Source organism: Epargyreus clarus, unplaced genomic scaffold (assembly GCF_041222505.1).
Source record: "Epargyreus clarus isolate Ecla_fem2 unplaced genomic scaffold, WU_Ecla_fem_2.2 ptg000026l, whole genome shotgun sequence".
Taxonomy (NCBI): Eukaryota; Metazoa; Arthropoda; class Insecta; order Lepidoptera; family Hesperiidae; genus Epargyreus; species Epargyreus clarus.
Window position 1 is genome coordinate 15,611,730 of NW_027332233.1, and position 22,239 is coordinate 15,633,968.

The window sequence follows — 22,239 nt, forward strand, 5'->3', positions numbered from 1 at the left end:
GCCTCTCGATCGAGGAGTCCGAGGTTCAAATCCCAGGCACACACCTCTGATTTTCAAATTTATGTGCGTATTAGAAATTAATTATCACTTGCTAAACGGTAAAGGAAAACATCCTGAGGAAACCTGCAAACCTCAAATGTATGTGAAGTATACCAATACGCACTTGGCCAGCGCGGTGGACTATGGCCTTATCCTTCTCATTATGAGAGTAGACTCGTGCCCTGCAGTGGGACAGTAATGGGTTGATGATGATGATGAATCTTTTTTACTTTAACTAGCCATATTATTACTCTATTTATACTATACTCTTAACCTATAGTTTACGCGAAGGCGCAATTTATTTGTAGGCGCAATTAATATGTAAAAGTTTTTGAATTTTAACTCTTTGTACGTGAAAGACATAATAAGTAAACAATGTATTTGTTTGTACCTATTAAAAGAAAATAACTTGTACCTTGTATTGGCTAAAAGTAAATAACTTGTAATCTTATTGTTTATACTTACTTAAATGAAATACAATATGTAAACAAAAATAATTAAACAATGTACCTTCTACCTACTAAAAGTACATTACTTGTACCTCCTAAAGAACTCGTACTTTGTTACAAAGAGACAATATTGCGGCATATCTTTCCACATCCTCTGATCTCACCGAGGGCGGTATAATTGGCTGGATGCACCTAATGCGTCTTTAGTCGCGCCAAAATTGTTTTTGAAAGCTCTGCTCTAATGTTGTTTGAAAGCTTTGGGGATTGAGATTATGGGTATAAGAGGATTTACTTATTGATAGCTTCTGAAGTTGTAATGCGTGTTTGCAGTGAAATACAACATGGTTCAGGAAATATTGAGGTGAAAATAAAATTAAGAAAAAAGGTGAGAATTAGGTTAGAAAAATAATTATGTATTTTGTATTTGTACTGTACTGCTTATAAGTGTGTGTGCTTACTGTTCATGCTGTGTTATTTGCATGTACATAGCAATCATTATTAAATTATAAACTTTCAGTCCTTATTTCGTCCTAATTCACGCACGACATTAATGGGACATGATTTAATATATTTAACAAGAGACAAAATTTCTCGAATTGATTTCATAATATTCCTGTATATCATAACTCCTGTGATAAACTTTATGTTTTATGTTATTCGTACATACATACATTCTGTATGTACGAACAACATAAAACTGTATAAGTGACGTCAATTAATCTTCAATCAATTTTAATCTTATATTAACAAGAAGAATCACGATAACAAAAAACAAATTTTACAAACGCACAAATACGTTACGTTACGTTAAAAACCAAAGCAAAGAATCCTTATCGGTGTTTGACATTTGAGTGTAATGGAATATTGAAATCTTCTATTCCACAACTTTCCCACAAACAAAGGCCCGGACAGCAAGCGACATATCACAAAGTGTCAGAAAAAGGAAACTTTTGAAAGCTTTTGACAAGGGCCTGACATATCTTTGAGTACGCTTACGTTTTTATTTACGATGGCATGTCACGAATGCCTTATTTTTTAAACAATAGGTGTGATAATCGATTGGATGGAGAGCCATAATAAAATACTGTGTTTGTGTAAATTGAAATACGGCCCGCAACTTTGTGGGTGCTATATTTCTTTAAAACAACCTGTGTTGGACACGCGACGAAGATATGAGTTGGCAAAGTATTCCCGACTGTTTTGGTTATCAAATGTGACAGGTTGAAGAGGTTATTTTATCGAAGTATTTGTATCTGAACTTTACAAACAGTGGTTCAGGATTCCGGTGGTACCACTGCCATACCTATTTCTACCTAATTACATCATTGTTATACGCTACTGTGTTATAATGTAAAGGGTGTGGTAAGGAAACCTGATTATCCGCGACACTAAACCTTTTTTTCAATTTTAAAGTGGCAACGAATCGGTGGCGAACCTCAGATAGAACTCTTATCTTACCCGGGATTTATTACAGATGTTCATGTGTCCAAAAATAATCCGCTTACTAATGTAATCGGTATGATTTGGTTATGTAGGTATGTGCGCATAATTCATGTAGACATAACGACGATTTGCAGAATTTGGTGTGCTTCAAAATTTTAGCTAAAAGGCTTTGTCTACCTTTTTGCTCAAATGGACGTTCTTAGTTAAGCCTAAACAGTAGAAACGCTTTTATTATTTAAACTTAGATATCATATATGTATATTCATTTAGTCTATAAGCGGCAGCGATCAAAATAATAAAAGAGCAACGGTATGCCCGTTCAGTCACTAAACAAAAAATATAAAATAAAAAGATACTGCTAGCAACAAAGGAATGTTAACTTAATTTTTGTTAACAAAGTTAAGTTGTAAAATATGTAAAAAGGTATAAAAGGCGGAGTGGGAGGCACTGGAATAGTATTGTAACTCCCAGTTGGTAGTTCGCCGAGTTTTATTCTGTTGACAAAGTTCCACCATTGTCGTTCGAGTTTCAAAGTTCGAGCCACTTGCCAGTTATCGTTACAGTTTGAATTGGAGTCGTTTTTTGTGAATGTACCTTTTACATAAAGTAAGGTATAGTCCAAATATTAAGCTCAAAATATTTTTAATTTTGACGATAAAAATATTTTCATTCTAGTCATTTTATTGTTTTATGTTATTTTAAAATAATGATGGTTTCCCTATTTTGAGTTATTGTCATAATTGTTTTTCTATAATATTCATTTTTGTAATTTTTTACTGAATATTTTTTTTTTGATTGAATTAAAGATGATTTAAAAACAAATATAATCATAACCAAATAATATATACAAATTATTGTCATAATTTAAATAATATTATAATTTGTTATAATTTCGCATAACAAATACTATCCGCGTTATAAGCACATAATAATAAATAAGTAGGTTAATCGTAGCGTCACGTAAATAGACTTTATTTATACATTCATTTGTCAATTTTAAACAATTTATATGCATTTAAGAATACTTCTGTTAAATTGTATTTTATGGATCAAAAATCATAATTAGAAATCAGCGCCACCTACCTTATCCCCGTCGAACTTCTCCGGCTCGTCGCTACACGCTCTCACGTCGCGTTTCTCCCGTGACCCGCGGCGCGTCAGTAGCGGAGTTTGCGGCGGCGATGCCAGCGCCAAGCTGTTCCTAGCGCTACCTGGCGGCGACTTTATGAACTCGATCTTACCACCCTCCACACAAATGTTCGGCGTCAATGGATACATTGGCGACATCGCGACATTTGTATTCGCTAGATGGTTGTACATCTGATTATCTTCTAGCGGTAATGATTTTGGTTTATTCTTTTTCCGATAGGAGGAGTCGTAAGCTAAGACTTGGGTTTTCTCTTCGGGGTGTACTTGCCGGACCTTCCCGGGCGGCCGGTCAGGTGGTTCTGGCGACACGCTGCCGTCTGTACCCGGACTCTCATTTCTTTCATTGTTTGATGTCCTGAAACAGAAAAAAATAATTAATAAATTGGACTGACAAACTACTTGATTGAAAATTAGATTGCCTTATAATTATGATTTTAATTATCGCGGGATTGAGACATTTTAATATGTAACGAGTAGGCACAATACGGTTTTTCATAAAAAAAGAAAAACGCGTATCGTGATTACCCGTTACATATTAAAATATTGCACCTTACTGACGAGCATTTTTGGTATTCGTATCAACTTTTAATAATTCGCTTATTTTGTAGCTAAATAATATTTGATATCCGTATGACTTTTACTGTAGACGCATAAACGCCGTTTAAAATTTTCGCATCTCAGAATTCTAACTTATCTCCATGAACTTGGAAATCAGGTAAAAACAACCTTATTTCTATACAACGTAAGTATAAAGCCGATGTGGCACTGTATGAAAATAAATGTACGCCTGCAGCGATAGATGGCGCTGTACCAGAAATTAACACACAATTTTCTTAAAAACGTTATAAAAATTGTATTTATGAATGGAATTTAATCAAAAATACTTCATTCGTTAGCTAAAGACATACACTATCACATATGTGAAAACGAAAAAAATCGATCGTCAAAAAATTTTTGTCTCCATACAAAAAAGTGGCAAAGTCTGAAACGCGGTAACGAAATTTTTTACTCTGCTCGGTATATATACCCGGCGGCGGCCTTATCTGTTGGAAGTGTATTCTTTAAGTGTGATGCCACTACTGTACACAGATCGCTAGCTCTAGTTAGAAGGTCTACAGCACGTGACGTCACGCGCTCGTTGTCAGGCTACGCTTCTTGTAACGTGCGCTGCGGACGCTCGCCCGCGCGGCTGCGACGGACCGGCGGCGCACTTTCCTTGGGCGGCCTCTCCCCAAACCTTACGCGGTTTTAGTTAACTCGTTAGCTTAGCTCCGGTTAAATCTTGAGCACTTCCATAATATGGCGGCGAGAGTAACACTCGAATGCCAGATTTTTGCACTTTTAACAATAAATGAAACAAACATGGCACTACCAGTGTTAAATTATAAAATTATTTTAGTTTTTAATATGTAGTGGTTTTATGGATTTTTTTGTTTTTAATCGTTGTGTATAATAATATGTCAATTTTGTAAATAAGTTATTTTTTATTTTAAAGTTTAGTTTATTACGAATATTTTTAATTCTTATGAAATAGTTGTTAGATTGGCATTCTGTGTGAATGAAAATAAATAACTAGGTATTTAAATATACAAAAATCTAAAGTACTAAAATATCAAATGAAAAATGCTTTAAAAGTAATATTACTGATGTTCTTAAAACAGTAGTGTCCATCTTAGTTTCATTATTCGAGGTTAATTATTTTTATTCCAACAAAAACACGATATATAAAATTGTCGTTCTCACCAAGAACTGAAACTTACACTAAGTAGGTATATCAAATAAAAAGTCGTGGTACATACCGTTTTAACATTTAATATAAGTATAAACCATCCGATTTCACCTTAAAAGCAATGACAGAACTTAAAAGACTCAACATTTAGCTCGATACTGTAACAACGGTTCTACATCTTAAGTAACATCATCAACCTACCTTCTTACAAAAATGGTTCAAGTTCATAAAAGTTTTATGTAGCAATCTCACACTTCAAAAGATAAGAGGTACAGATAATCTTAATTGTTTGTTTTAGCTTCCGTGGGCTGTGTCTGATGTTATCAAGTGTTACACTTACCTACATGGTATGATTACGTGACACTTTTTGTTTGTAATTAGTTATACGTTACTTAGTTATTAAAAGTACTTAGTTTTTTGTAGTGTACAACTGTAACAGTAGATTTTTATTTCACTCATAATTGTAATCTGTTTGTTTAAAAGCATTGCTTTTACGTAAGATTATAGTCAAAATCAATACCTTATTGTTACAAGTAGTAAAAAATATATTGTAAGGAGTTCGCATGCAACGTCATCAACTACCTGGCGAGGGGCTATATAAGGAGGGTACTCAGAATTGAAAGGGCATTTTGCTCGTGAGCGCTGGACTGTACGGACGTTTGGGAAAATCAGTGTAGATCGTTATTAAGGTCATGTAAGCCATTTTTGTTTCCAATTATTCTTTTTTTTTGTTATTTAATTTCTTTGAAGTTTGCAGTATTTGGTTTCGTTATTTATTTGTGTCGAATTTACTTAGTTCTTATTTGATTTAAATTTTACTTAAATTGTTATTTTTCAATAAATGAACTTTTCTGTTATTTTTTTTTATTTTTTTTAATAATTTTCCACTTCTGATGCTAAAATCAGAAGTGGGATAAAGGACTCATAAGCTCACAATAACGCCTGAAAGACCGTTAACTTTTGAAATTGAATTTTTCTTGTTGCAATTACTGCTTGCTTCATTTTTTTGATATTTTGTGTGTTTTGTTGTTCATTTCTACGGTTATAATGAGACGTACGAGAACTCCTAGTCCACGGAGGCGTGATCTTGTGGACGATTCGCGCAGTCGGGCTCGACCTGCCTCACGAAGATCACGCAATTCTAGTAGTGATAGGCCGAACGATTCGAGCAATAGGCGTCATTTTTCACGAAATGGCTTACGTGTCCGAGATCGACTTGATTCTCACAATACTGAAGTACACCGGTTGCGTACCCAGGTTAGGCGTGAGTCGCGTAGTCGTTCTCGCAGTGACCATCGCGTTAGTTTAAGGTCACGGTCGCGGAATGTTTCACCTGTCGAAACGCGTTCACTTAAAGATAAAGCACAAGCTCATGCTCATGAAATCAATGTTCAACCCGCAGTTACGACTCCTATATCTGATAATGTTGCGCCGCGACAGCACTCCGTGGAATCTAGTACTCCTTGTTCTGAGGCGTCTACCCTCGCTAATGCTTTGATGCAAGCAATTAAAACAATGCAACCTTCAAGGTCGCAACATTATTATGTTTCCAACTTCGACCCATCAATTAATAGCATCGAAGCATGGTGTGAAGAGGTGGATCGCGCCAGGGAAACTAATGGATGGAACGATCACGAATGCTTGTCGCGTGTAGCGTCATGTCTGAAGGGAGACGCTAGGGTGTGGTTAGGTGAATGGGTGTCAAATGATCGTACTTGGTCTAATTTTAAACGCGAGTTCATACCTCTTTGTCCTGGTAAATTGGACTATGCCAATATTTTGTTTGACGCAATGAATAAAACTTCGGATAAGTACCCTAGTTATGCTGAATACGCTCGTTGTACGCTATTGCGTTTGAAGATAGTTCGGGGGATAAGTGATGATTTGAGAACTCTTATAGTGATACGCGGTATAGATAATGCACAAGTGCGCGCTGCGGCCGCCAACCTGGCTCCCGACACTATCGTTTCATTCCTTTCGATTTACACAAAGCCTTTAGCAGGAAAACGGGATAGGGTAGTTGAACATAAAAGACATAGTTATGTAACAAAACCACTTGGCGCTTCAGTTCCTAAATGCTATAATTGTAATCGATTCGGTCATGTCAGTCGTAACTGTAGACAACCCAAATCCAACATGTCTAATAGTCGTCCGCCACATATACCTTCTGAGACAACTTCCAATGTGCAGCCGTCTTCAAGTAATACTTGTACATTTTGCAAGAAGTCAGGACACACTGAGAATAAATGCTTCATCAAAGCTAAGTCCGAGCAACGTAATCAACGCAATGTCAACCTTTGTGCTTACCAATCCGATATTTCACCCAGTAATGACATAACTTCAGCAATCATAGATGGTATTCCAGTAGATGTTCTTATTGATAGTGGAGCCCTCGATGTGTCTCTCATTTCTTCAGGCATTTTAAAACATTTTACGTGTCAGCCTAAGCCAAGGCACTGCGTTTTGAAGGGCCTTAGTGATCGGGAAGTAGTCGCAACGTCTTACGTTACTCTTACAATAGAGTTTAGTGACATCTCAATTGAAGTAGATTTAATAGTTGTTCCACCGTCTTTTATGAACGTGCCCATCATAATCGGAACTGATGTGTTGAACCGTGATGGAATTACTTATATTCGCACGAAAGATAAACAATACATCACGCGTTCTGATAAAGTTAATAGGGCGGCTAACGTTGTTGAATTAGTCGACCAGTTTGAATTAAATACACCTTTACAAGGCGCTGAGTTGGAAAGGTCTTAGGTCTGTTATAAGTGAATTCTCTCAATTTTTGATATCGGGAACTGCTACAACCACAGTTCGAACAGGAAAGATGGAGATAAGACTTACCAGTTCAACTCCTGTCGTTTACAGACCGTATAGGCTTTCGTATTCTGAAAAACTTAAGGTCCGCGAGATAATTCAAGACCTCTTAGAGAAAGGAGTTATTAGGCGCTCTAACTCTGAATATGCAAGTCTAATCATACTCGTAAGAAAACGTGATGGTTCGGATAGACTCCGTGTCGATTGTAGGGCACTTAATCGTATCACTGTCAAAGATCGCTACCCTCTTCCATTAATTGACGACCATAAGGTCATGTTGGGCAGCTACAAGTTCTTCAGCTGTCTCGATATGGCCTCGGGATTCCACTAAATTCCCCTAAAAGAGGAGTCTATTCACTTGACTGGGTTCGTGACACCAGAAGAACACTTCGAATATGTCAAGATGCCTTATGGCTTAGCTAACTCTCCTGTAGCATATCAGCGAATTATTAATAACACCCTTTGCGCATATATGAATGAAGGCAATGTATTAGTTTATGTCGATGACATACTCCTTGTTAGTAATTCTGTAAGTGAGGGAATTGAACAATTGCGCCGGGTACTCAGGACTCTTACAATGGCGTGTTTTTCCATTAATCTAGGCAAATGTTCATTTCTAGTCACGGAAGTCGAATACTTGAGTAGACTTATAAGACGGGGTCAGGTTTGGCCGAGCCATGATTTTAATTAAAACTTTGTTTAATCTGTTACAACTAATAACATTTAACTAGTCCTACATATTGTGGGCCTTGTCAGTTATTTTTGCAGGCAGCAAGTCTGTCGATAGATGTTGTGATGTTACTCCATGGGCGGTACGAATAGAGATTCCTGGTCTACACAGCCGGTGAATGATGACAACATATCGTGACGCGGAAAATGGGTCACGTAAATGCTTCTTATGCCGCTCTCTACGGGTGCCACTGCGCTGTACAGGCGATACTGCGGTCTACGGGCGTTGCCGCTCTCTGCGGATGCTGCGCTCTGCGGGCGCTACCGCTCTCTACCGGCACCACTGCGGTCTGCGGGCGCTGCCGCTCTCTGCGGATGCTGCGCTCTGCGGGCGCTGCCGCTCTCTACGGGCGTCACTGCGATGTGCAGGCGCCACTGCGCTCTGCGTGCGCCGCCGTGATCTGCGGGCGACGCTGCGCTTTGCGGGCGCTGCTGTTATCTGCGGGCACAGCCGTGCTATGCGGGCGCCGCCGCGCTGTGCGGGCTCCTCCGTGCTATGCGGGCTCCGCCGCACGCTATGAGCGTTGTGGGCGCTACCGCGTGCTATGGGCACTACGAGGCGTTACTGGGCGCTGTTATTCAGTACGGGCAATGCCGTGCAGTGCGAGCACTGCTGGTGCTAACGTGTGCTGCATGGTCTACCGTGCGATACTGGCATTAAGGGTACTTCAAATGGAATTTAAATTGGTCCTTGGTAAGGAAATGGACGATTTGAATTTGAACCACGGATACATATTGCTATACGAATTCCTGTGTAAGCCTTTATGGTGAACCACGGATGAATATTTTCTATACGAATTCCTGTGTAAGCCCTTATGGTGAACCACGGATGAATATTTGCTATACGAGTTCCTGTGTAAGCCCTTATGGTGAACCACGGATGAATATTTGCTATACGAGTTCCTGTGTAAGCCCTTATGGTGAACCACGGATGAATATTTGCTATACGAGTTCCTGTGTAAGCCCTTATGGTGAACCACGGATGAATATTTGCTATACGAGTTCCTGTGTAAGCCCTTATGGTGAACCACGGATGAATATTTGCTATACGAGTTCCTGTGTAAGCCCTTATGGTGAACCACGGATGAATATTTGCTATACGAGTTCCTGTGTAAGCCTTTATGGTGAATCATGGATGATTAGTATTCCTCACTTGTATGATTCGCTCTGCACGTTGAGATGCCCTAATGCGTGTGACGATGGTCAGCGTATTTGGAAGCCTCGACTCGCATGAATGTGGTCTGCTTGTCGGGAAGCTTCACACGTTTGACTATAGTCTGCGTGTGGAATGCGTTCGTATGAACGGGCCTGGGGCCATATTACAGGACTATGTTACTGAACATCGTGAAGTCTACTATCAAGATTGAAGTATAAAGGCCTTATGAAAAACAGGAATACAATTTGTTTTATTTGTTTCACTTTTATGAGAATGAAAGAACGATGAATGAATTGATTGACTGGAGATATTCTGATAGGTCTGTTAGGTCTAACGTTTTTAACTTTCTTCTATGAATTGTGGGGAATGGTTTCTTTGTTTTAGATGAAACTAGCATTGAAGAAGAGACTTTACCAATTGAGGCTGGTCCTACAAGTAATCTATCCATGCCCATGCTTGATGACGACGTAGATGACGGCCCACCGACCTCTGCGGCCGCAGGTCCCAGCGGAACTCAAGGGATTTGCGTCGAGGACAACTCAACGTCAGGAGAGGCCGTGTAAGGAGTTCGCATGCAACGTCATCAACTACCTGGCGAGGGGCTATATAAGGAGGGTACTCAGAATTGAAAGGGCATTTTGCTCGTGAGCGCTGGACTGTACGGACGTTTGGGAAAATCAGTGTAGATCGTTATTAAGGTCATGTAAGCCATTTTTGTTTTCCAATTATTCTTTTTTTTTGTTATTTAATTTCTTTGAAGTTTGCAGTATTTGGTTTCGTTATTTATTTGTGTCGAATTTACTTAGTTCTTATTTGATTTAAATTTTACTTAAATTGTTATTTTTCAATAAATGAACTTTTCTGTTATTTTTTTTTATTTTTTTTAATAATTTTCCACTTCTGATGCTAAAAATATAGTATACCTTATTGTAAATTATAATTTCAACTTCTTTCCTAAAATAATTTCATACTTTGAAATACGCATTTAACATCTAGGCACCTCACAAACAACCCGAATTTGCGACTCGCCAACGACTTAGCAGGTTCATTGGAGGCCCAATCTCAAGGTTAAGGTTTATTATTAATAAGGTATGACCAACTATACAAGGAGTTACATAATCTCATATGTTAAGGTCATCGGCGTCAAGCTACCCAAACAATCCGCGGCCACACATTATTTTTATTTATTACGAGCTTTTGCCCGCGGCTTCGCTCCCTTTGAGTTATATATATTTAGACTAGTAGTGCTCGCGGCTATGCCCGCGTTTTAAAAAAATAACATGACATACATATAACTGAAAATTTGTACCTTAATTAGAATGACAGAAGCGCCATCTGTCGAAAATTGGTCGTACCAACTCAGAAACCTTCGTGGGCTCATGCACAACAACTTTGCTAAAGATCATCACATAATCAAATACATAGTTTACGATTCTATAAAGTGCATACAGACACACATATTTTTTTATATATCTCCTATATTTTTAAGATTCTAAACAAATGGCGATCGATTAATTATGACTAAGTTATAGCTAAAATTAATAGATAGTAATTTATAACACCTATTGTTGAGCTAAAATTAATCGGTTGCAATTAATCTAGATTCTAGAATACACAATTAAACAGGTATAGTTTTTTAATCTCAATGTCTAAATAATATTTGTTTAAGGCAAGGTTTAAATTTTGGTTGACTTATAGGAAGAATATGGACGTGTAAAATAAGCATTTACTATTAAGTACAGATGGTATAAATCAAATATTAAACGTAGTATGCATAACTACGTGATTCTAGTGTAAGCCACTAGAATACAGTGCCAACTAGCTCAATTTATATCGTGTCTATAATAATGTACAGCCCTACTGTACTTTGAATATCGACACCAAGGCCTAAACATTTAGGTTACTTTTAGGATAGGTAATCTTTTTCCGAAGCTCACGGAAGTCCAGCTTCATCGAGAATGAAGGATATTAGTCATTTGAAAGCTAAACTGAATATTTAAATTTGACGAAAGTAAACGAATAGTTTCAATGTGACAAAATTCATGACGAAGAAAATTACAAGCTTACTAGAATTCAATCATTTCAATACTGTCATTTACGAGTAGACATAAAATACCGATAAGAAGCGTTCAAACTTAGCTGTAAGGTATCAAATCAAAAAGATGACAGAAAAAGCACTTCAAGCAACACTTTTTTGGGACAGGAAACAATGAAATTAGGCAACCATGAATCATCTGAGATCTGGATGTGTTAGCGTGAAAGTTCTTTATAAATATCACAAAAAAAAAACTTTAATCAGTTGCTAAAACAATGCTGTCCCAAAAATGCCTTACTTGGGTCCGTTTCCTGTTATTTTTTGGTGTTAATCGAGTAAATTTTGACTTTTGAAGTGTTAATTAGTATGTTTGTATGTCTCAAGTCTCAACTCAAAATGGAGGTATTCCGTTGCAGTTGCATTTGCAGTTGTAAAGAAATAATCGTTAATTTTCATCATCATCGTCCTCATTATCAAGTCATTATTATCCCACTGCTGGGCCCAGGTCGCCTCATAAAATGAGAAGGGTTAATTAACTTTTCAATGCATATCAATTATTTCTTAAAAGCCCAATCACGTATTGGCCAATCAAAATGCCTTCACGTCACAAAGCGAACAATAATTACAAATTAATGTGGCAACGAATGTCGCAAGCCGATTTATATTAATGGTATTGACGATTCAATTTATAACGCAAATTAACATTTTACTACTTAGGATTCGAGATAACGTTTAGATGTTACGATTGTCGAATACGACTTCATGATTATGGAGATTTCCTGTCTATTATGTCATATTCTCTGTCTCTATCTCTCTTTATTAAAACAGTCGCATGAAATTCCAAAATGACTTGCCTCCAATTTGATAGTAAACGAAGAAGCATATTTGATAGATATTTTGAAATCGTAGGCAGGCACGTTCGTTTAATAAATTTTCATTTAAGTAAGATCATATTGTTACTGAACAACCAACCAAGTTTTGATTGTTGTTAATGTTGTTATATCTTTTTATAAAAAAATAAATAGAATTATTCTCTCTCAAAAATCTAAATATTTTTTATTTTGTCGTAAGTTAGGCAGACGATGTAGACTTACCCGACACGTAATTACCGTCGTGTCGTACCATCTAAAGGTCCACGTTTATTTTGAATGCCATTTCCAGCTACGATATGGCAACACAAGTCTTTGATGTGGGAATGACGGATCGACGTATTTTAGAACGAAATCGTCTGTATAATTCCGTATGGAACGGAATCCGGCAACGATTTATACCGGACCGTTGACAAATTATGATGCAATTCGAATGATTTACGTATTTGCCGAGTAATGGAATATCATATTGTGGTAAGACCTTCCGGTGCCGGAGTGATTTTATAATATATCGTTAATTTTGTTCGTGTGCTAAGTGCATTTTTGTAACTTCAAAAAAGTGGTTCTCAATTCACATGTTTTTTTTTTATTTATGTTAAAAACCAATGCAAATAATAATTAAGAAAACACTTTAATATAGAAATTTTATATATCATTCATAGAAATGGAACATCTATAAAATTTTTAAGTCATCAAGGTATTTTCGAGTGTAAGTAATGACTTTTTATTCTCGTTTTAATGATTATAGAACCTGTGTCGAGAGCCAAATTAAATAATCAAGTACTGTTAATTCGTTTCAAATAAATATTTAATTAAGTGAAAATTAAGCTCATTGACGAGCCTATAAATATTGGAATACAACCGGCACTTCATTTAACTGTAACTTGTTATTGTATATTTTACAAGTACGAGTATGAACTCTGTTCAATAATAAATCCACGTTATAAATTGAAATTACAAAATCCTATTTCCATTTTATGGCATGGAACTGTAATGAAAATAATGCATATACAAGTTCTATTGAGGTTGCCATTATTCTGATGTATTTCCGATGTATTTCCTACACCAAGATTTGATTTAATATTGTAAATTGTAATAGTGTTTCCAGTATAGGTAGAATTTAAGTTACTAGTTTTTGCCCGCAGCTTCGCCCGCGTTTAAAAGAAAATAAAATTAAATACTAACATACATAAAACTAAAAATTCGTACCTTCAACTTTACTAAAGATCATCACTTGATCAAATGCATAGTTTACGATTCAATCCTTACTAATATCTTTTAAAATAATCGATGTTTTGGGTCCAATAAATCGATTTTCCGAATAATCGATCTTAGATCGCCATCCCTAGTTACCGTGCGATTTCCGGGATAAAACCTATCATATGTCCTTTCTCGGGTCTCAGACTATCTTTGTACAAAATTTCATTAAAATCGGTTCAGTGGTTTGGGCGTGAAGAAGAGACAACCAGACAGACAGAGTTACTCTCGGATTTATAATATTAGAAAGGATTTAAAAGTATACCTATATATATAGTAGTACCTATGCATAATAGGTTGGTTATTCTGATTGTAAGAGTGTGATTAGGCAGAAGTTTGAAATTTTAAAAATCTAAAAAAATACGTTCTCAAAAGTTTCTAACGTCTACAAATGTGCACGTGGCCAGCGCGAAGGATATATAGCCTAAACCTCTATCACTCTAAGAAGAGACCCATGCCCATTAATGGGTTAACGGCGATTGGGCAATTACACACGTTACTTAATGCCCAGGGGTAAAAGGCCTATATGTAACCTAAAAAGTGACTCTAGCCCTATTCAAAGTTGATCACCTATGTCCACCGATGGTATAGATTAAGAGGGACTGCATGCAGATTTACGACTTCAGATTTGTAAAAAAATAAACACAACCCAAATTCCTAGACACCACATAACATAAGTCCTAGACAAATTACGGAAGTATTGCATTCATTTATTATCATTATCTTCTATTATTAATTTTATTTCAATCATAGATAAGTAAAGATTACTCGCTCCTAACAAGAAAATGTATATGTATGTATGTATTTTCGTGATTGAAAATTATAAAAAAATTTAGTTTTAAATCATTTACGAATGAAATGATATTTCTTCGCACTTTTTCTTCGATTTCGTGTCTTAACTGCGCATGTCGGCATTATGCCGCGTAAATCACACCATGACAGTCATTAAACAATTGTCAGCCGATTGTCAGCCGTTTAAGTCATTTAATGGCTTCCTTCAATTACAAGGCGGTAAGATATCTATAGTTATCTATGATTTCAGTACGCTCAATACAATCTTTCTTGGTCAAAATACGTTCGAAATTTCGACTACCAAGACGCATATTCTCTTTGTCTACTATTCACCATAGAGTAGAAGAATCCTTCAGCTATTATGCACTAAGAATGAGCTCATCACACGAAACTCGTTTGTTTTCAAACGATCCCATTTAGTTCATTTCTAAATACGTCCGAGTACGGGAAGCCATCACGCGAACTCAAAACGTCCTAAATCTAACACAATTTAAACGAAATTAGATCCAGTTGCAAGGATTCTGAAGGCTGAAGGCGATAACGCAGGTAAAGAATGATTGAATGGTCAGGTTACATGGCAATATTTTCGTCATTTCAAGTCACTTTATTTCTTTTGACGTGCTTGTAAGACCACGAAACGTAACGTAACGTACACATTTCCTTGTAAAGCGTATTATTTTTTCGTAATACTAATGAAAAAAGGTTGCTATTCTAATACCTATGGAAATACTAAACATAGAGAACGTCTATATTTGTCGATAGATGGCGCTTTTTAAATATAACGTTTATTAGGTTTGTTAACTTTGGAAGTCCTTTCATGAAAGAGCTTACTTAGAAATTTAAAGATTGGTCAAGAGATGGCGCTGTAATTGAAAATATGAAACCATCCCCTAAATACATTAACATTAGCTTAACATTAGGTCTATGTATTCAATGAAATATAAGTTGTGTATTATTAGTTATGATAATTATATCAAGTTCGGATGAGTTGAGTTCACAGATATCTAGGATTTTGTTTTTACAAAATTTATTTATAGACATGTTGATTTTCACAGAATGCTTCTTTCCTTTTGTTTAACTCAATTTATTATTAAATCAATTGATTATTACTAGAATACGCACATACTTTCGCATAATCAGACGCCCTTGCTTTGAAGCTAAGCCCTCTAGAGGCTGAATTTCAAACCATTACGCTAAGAGGACATTCTGACGATACAATACAAGTAATTTCAGAAATATTTAAACATAATATTAGTTCATCGAATTTCCGCAATAAAAGTACGGCGCCACTGTCGACTTTTGTGACATTTCACTGCACATTCAGCTTTCAAGATTACAGTATACGGCTGGTGATTTCCATGACAATGTGAGGCGTGATTTCTAGCACCAACAGTAAGTACCCATACATCTCTAAACCCAGGAACAAAACAGTACCACCTATAATTACATACACAGACGCCACTCAGACGTGCGTGCACCCATAATGCTTATGACCGTTTGTATGTTGTTAGTTCTTGCGCGAGTAACTCTCTTATAAAGTTGTAAGCCAAAAATGTTGAGTGAAATATATTCCAGCCTTTATAATGATAATAATACACTTAATAAACTGTCTTCATAGACTTTACGCAGAACGCAGATTTATTACGATCATGACTTGTCAATAATAGTTGACTGTCACTTCGGGTGTAAGCTAGGTAAGATATTTGACAACTATTATCTTTGCGTGTTTGTAAATCACTAATTTACTCTAATGATAGAGACAAAGTTAATCCATGTAAAAGTATTGTTTTATATCAATCAAAGTCAGAAACTTTATTTTCGAATTATAATAAAGAGATTAAAATATAACCGTTAAATGTCTTTGCGACAGTAAGCTTAGTGCGTTTATTATATTTATCACTGACTTGAAACAATTTGGATAACGTATTGACATTATTTAAAAAAACACATATTTAACCATTCCTTCTATAGTCTGATTTATAATTAGGTGTCAAAAATGTAAACAAAGGTGTTGACCTATCAAGAAAATACGTTAGAAATGGTAGTTTCTTATTTTTGTCGATATTAAAGTAATACAACAATAATAAAATAATAATCTAAAATAAATTAAGATTAATTCACATTTTCTAATATTTATATCACCTCAATTTCGATCCCTACTAATAATAATAAGAAACAAAGTTTATGGTAGAAAATTAAAATGTGATAATGGTAACACAACCGAAATCCAAGACATTTCTTGTACTGTCAATTTTAAGTTTCGTAACTGATATTATTAATTTTCGAGATTGTGATCGAACTGGAATGTTTTCTCGTTTACATAACGCGTTTGTTAAATTGTGTATATTTGTTAAATTTTCGTTTTTTGTTGAGTTTGTTAAAGTTTTTGTTTCTTGTCAATTTTGACAGTGACATTTCTTTGTTTACATTTTGGACACCTAATTATGAATCAGACTATAGGTATATTTAAATTTTCGTCCATTTACAAGTGATGCTCAGTAAAGCAGCAGCAAATTGCTCATCAACTCGCTCCAGTTACTAGCACAGTGTAAACAGTCCACACATGGATCATTCCTGCGCACAACTTTACAGCTTTACTTGATTACGTAGCGGGCTTTTCCATAGAATTTAGGGAGCTTTTAAACTCAAAAGCGTGTGTAAGTCTGCGATGTAATTAAAATTTTGACTGCATTACGTGACAACGAGTAGTCATAAGTTTTAATGAGTACCTTTTAATCCTTCAGTATTTTTGGCGATTATTTTTATTTTTTGGTTGCTATGAGTGGACGTATTGGGTTAATTACTGCCTAAATTAATGTACTGAAAACTTCATAATTCTTTATAACCCTTTTTTATCTATAAATTTTGTTTTGTTTTGTTTCTATTTATAAATTTGTAATATGTACTGAAGTTTTGATGTTTCAACTATATCCGATTTTTTATTACTTATAAAAACATACAGGGTGATAAATTCCTATCGGGAAATATGACATTTTTATGTCAAGTAAGTTTAATTGTAAACAGATAAGGTTCAAATGTGATTTTTCAAAGTTATGTATTAGATATTTAACAATAGCATTGCGTTAACGGTGAAGACATTTGTAGCATTATCTCAAGATCGAAGGTGAGTGAAGTCTACAATTCTGCATCGTCAGTTTGGTAGACTGTGAACAGTAATAACAGCAGTGTTAGGCGCTGCTGTGTTCCGTTTTGAAGCGTGTGGTAAGTAAGACACTTTTCAGAAGCGTTCCAACTTAGTCCTCAGGGGTAGCGGCGCATCTGTGGCCGACCTCAGGTGGGAATGTCTAATTCTATCTGGGGCTGATCACATATGTCCATGGGCGGCAGTAGCCACTTACCATCAGGTGGACTGCATGCCCGTCTGCTACTCCTATATTATAAAAAAAGACACATGGGCACTGGGACAATAATGATATTTTTAACTAAAGCACGTGACACAATACGACATAAGAAACGAGCTGCAAAAGTAAATACCACATTCTTAACTATTCCAACGAAGAACTTTTCCCGAAGTCTTTAGAACCCACATTGTACAGTTACTAGCCAAATAATGACCATACACTATTGTCGTGACTGACGTGGACCGCTGATTGGACGATTGTGCATTCAAATGAAAACATTCTAGTACGTTACTGTAATTGTACTAAAGGTACTTGTGTACTGTTATTAATAATCAACCTATCCAATGTTTTGACAAATATTTACATTTGATCATTTCTGAATACAAAAAATTGTCAAATTTATCTTTTGCAAATATAGATTAACTAATATTAATAACGCGTTCTGGTTTTACAGACTACATGGTTTTTATTTTTGCTTGTTTCTTTATATTAATTGAGTTATACGGTCAAAGACACTCAAAGAGCTATTAATTTTCACTATTAACTCTACTGTTCCGTAATGCGTTGCGAAATCATTATCATCATCAACCCATTATTGTCCTGCTGCTGGGTCTCCTCCCCTGGGAATAAGAAGGATTAGGCCATAGTCCACCACGCTGGCCAAGTGCGTACCTTTGAGATTTTGTTTTAGAAATCTCTCAGGTATGCAGGTTTCCTCACGATGTTTTCCTTCACCGTCTTAACAAGTGATAATTAATTTCTCATACGCACATAATTTCGAAAAATCATAGGTGCATGCCTGGGATTTTCACCACGAACCCCTCGACCGAGAGGCCGAGAAAATTAGATGCAAATGGGATTACAACTTCAAATTCTCAACGTGACACGCCCAAATTCATACCACTGTCCTGTAACTGCTGTTTTATAAGAAGTAACAAAACGAGAATACCTACTGTGCAATTGATGGTAAATTGTCACTGTCACCCATGGACTTGTGTAACTAACTTTTTTTTATAATATGGAGTAGCTGACATGCTAGCAGTCTACCTGATGGTAAGTGGCTACTGCCGCCCATGGACATCTGTAATCGACTCCAGGTAGGATAAGATATTCGTACCGGTGGTCGGCAACAGATGCAGATGCGGCCGCTACTCCTGAGGACTAAGCTGGAACGCCTCGGACAACTGTCTCCATTACCATATACTTCAAACTAGAACACAGCAGCGCTTAACACTGTTGTTATAAGGCAGAAATAGGTGTGGCGGTGGTGATGCCGGAGTCGAACCACAAAGGGTTCTACCACCTTCAAAAATCTCCAAAAATCGGAGTTTTGCAACTGATCATGGATGCGGTACTTTTGAGCACTAGATGATCTTATGTGTAAGGCGGCATCTACAGTCTTCCACCGAAACACAACTGCTCCAGCTCTAAATATAGCACAGTTATTTAGAGCTTATAAAGATCATTAAATATAAAGACTAAAATTTCCATGTATAATTAACTAGCAACATTACTACTACACATATTTAACGACATACTAAACACGAATGATACACGAAATCACTATAGACAGTTTACAGAACAAAGACCTAAGAACAATGCACAAAAAACCTAAACAAACAATAGGTATACAACATCGTATTAGCAATTCTAATTATAGTTAACAGGCGTGATTCACGCGATCTAGGTTAGCCTATTTGAAGCTAATGCCTAGGGAGGTGGGAAGTATCGATACTTTGGTACTAGATACTACGTGTTCGATACTTTTAGTGAATGAGTACTTTTTGACAGGTTGGTATGGTATTTAATAAATCTTAGGAATTACTTACTTTCGAATTTGACCGGCGAAATAAAGGTGGTTAAAATAGAAATGAAATCCCCAATATTTGAAAAAAGTATAACCCGAAAAAACTGTATTTAGGAGAAAATTCAAAAGGTCATCAGTATTTTTCATGACGTTCACTTGTTTTGGTACTTTTACTTGTTTGAAACTTTGAAGTAACGATACTTCTGTTTCGATATTTTTACGAGTACGATACTTTTATCGAAATTTTTCAGGAGTAAAGTATCGATACTTTCTAATCGATATCGTGTCTCTACTAATGCTTAAAGCTGTTCGTTGTGCCGGAGTCTATAAGCGTTTTGTTTTGATTGATACGATATAATATACATTTAAAATAATATAGCTGTATTGCAATTGTATTTTCAGAACTAGATCACACCTACAATCATTTAACGTCTTGCACCGCATTTATTTATGTCTAAGATTGCGTAGGAATTTCGCTGAGAATTATTGATTTTGGATAGCAGTTATAAATATTTTTTATTATTTTTGGACTCTAGTTTTTTATTTGTTTTCTTATGGTTGACATGTGAAAAGATTTGAAATTAGTTACAGCTTAATAATAATTTTAAAAAATCATTTAGAGTTTCCTTGAACATGGAAACAGAATTAAAAAAAAAAAGTTCATGTCTACAAAGCAAAAAAAAATCTGGTGAATGAGAAATGATACAATAACTATAACAATAAAATTTATTTTAGGTTTTGTTTCATAGTTGTATTTTTATTAATTTGGTAACATTTACTTCTTTATAACCAAATGTAAAAAATAAATTGTGCAATCGATAATTAAGTTTATTATATCATACAACAATTTGCATTAGTCTTTTAAAATGTCGTATACCTACGCCAGGTAATACCTTACGCTTAAAAGTCGACCTTACCGAACAAAGCTAAAGAAAATTCTGTGCTAATGCGGGGTGCATTAGCACAGAATTTTCTTATAAAGGGAGAAAATAAAGCACAATGGCAGCTAAAGTTCATCTCGCTGATGAAGCTGCCACCATGAAACGGAAATGAATAGTCGCGATTCGACACGCCCGCGGTCAAAATAATTTAGCGGTTAACCATATCCCGCGTACAACGGTTTATCGGTCTTGATCCTAGCTAATATATATTCGAATGTGAGTTTGTTTGTTTGTTTTTACGCCTTAACTACATATACATATACATTGAAGTTGGTACCCTCTGCGGTTGTACTCCGGTAGCACCACCGCCACATCTATTTCTGCCTAATAACAACAGTGTTTAGCTTTTAATAGAGACATCAGAGACATACTTTTAAAAGGCATTCCAGCTTAGTACTCGGGGACAACGGCGGATTTGTGGCCGATCTCAGGTAGGGATCTTATCTCAACTAGTGTTGATTACAGATGTCCATCGGATGAAATAGCAACTTAACAACAGATGCATACTCGTCAGCTACCCCTATGTCATAAAAAGTTGATCTTACCCTAATAAAATGCTTGTGCATCAATATTGTATCCTAGGTATTGTATGTAGGTATAGGCCGCGCCAAAATGCTAGTCCGCTCTGAATATAGAAATGAGTCGCGTCGCAACAGCAAATTGTAGATATTAGCGGGACGAAGATAGCGCCGCACCAATACCCGCCACTGCCCGCTCTCGCCCACTGTGTACATAGCTGCGTTAGTGTCCCCTTACTATCACCACGGAGTATGTGTTTGTAGTTGGGTTCGACCTCATTAGCTCTCTGTCTACACCTGCGAGCAACAACTTCGGAGCGTATACGAGCGGAGACTATATCATATTTAACAATAAAGTACCAAGAATATTCATTCCCGGTCTAGTCCCGCGGCGCTGTTACCGCAGTGTCTGTGCAGCACGAGTGTTTAGCGATCGACACAACGAACCTGGCCCGAGATGAGAGGTGACCATACGTTTGTTTAGTAGAAGACATCCATTAATATTATCTTATTAAACAAAGTAGCAAGACTCCTCATTCCCGGTCTAGTCCCGCGGCGCTGTTACCGCAGTGTCTGTGCAGCACGAGTGTTTAGCGATCGACACAACGAACCCGGCCTGAGATGATGTGTGACCATACATTAGTCAAATAGCGGATATACTTACATTTGGATTAACTTTTATAACGTTTCAGTTCTATAGATCTTTCGTAAGACACCGCTATATAAATTTTGCCCTATAGCAGCATAGTAACTATGCTATAGATATTTCTATAGCAGGTACTAAACGTAAGGCTACATATATGATGACTTATCCACACATATGAAACGACCATCTTAATCCTTTTGAGATTGGCTTCAGGTAGAACCCCAGTTCTATATGGAATTGGTTATACTTAGCATCAGGCGGACAGCGTACTGCATGAAAACGGAAATCCTTTTAACCATCAGTCAGTTAAATTAGGTACACTCAAAGTAATTGAAGACAACGGTCATTAACATTTAATATCGCTCTATCAGCTCTGTCGCTCATGTGTTACTTACCTTAGTCTCCAATACCTAAACATCATGGTCACCGGCCCAGCTAATTGCGCTCACTACATTATGCAGTTCAGTGCACTTAGATGCAATTGAGGTGTATTGCGTT

The 22,239-nt window shown here is 36.4% G+C and overlaps 2 protein-coding genes across 5 annotated transcripts in view; one reads left to right on the forward strand and one right to left on the reverse strand.

Annotated features, from left to right (window-relative positions):
* Nucleotides 1-22,239, reverse strand: part of LOC140753130 (uncharacterized) — a 487,125-nt gene that overhangs the window by 298,142 nt on the left and 166,744 nt on the right. For all 4 annotated transcript variants that reach the window (XM_073087528.1, XM_073087530.1, XM_073087527.1 and 1 more), the window contains exon 2: nt 3,015-3,435. In XM_073087528.1, coding sequence (XP_072943629.1) covers nt 3,015-3,435 — 421 coding nt within the window. The remainder of the gene's footprint in view (nt 1-3,014; nt 3,436-22,239) is intronic.
* On the forward strand, nt 5,634-7,569 carry LOC140753002 (uncharacterized). Its single transcript, XM_073087349.1, has one exon. The coding sequence runs from the start codon at nt 5,857-5,859 to the stop codon at nt 7,567-7,569; it is 1,713 nt and encodes a 570-aa protein (XP_072943450.1). The 5' UTR covers nt 5,634-5,856.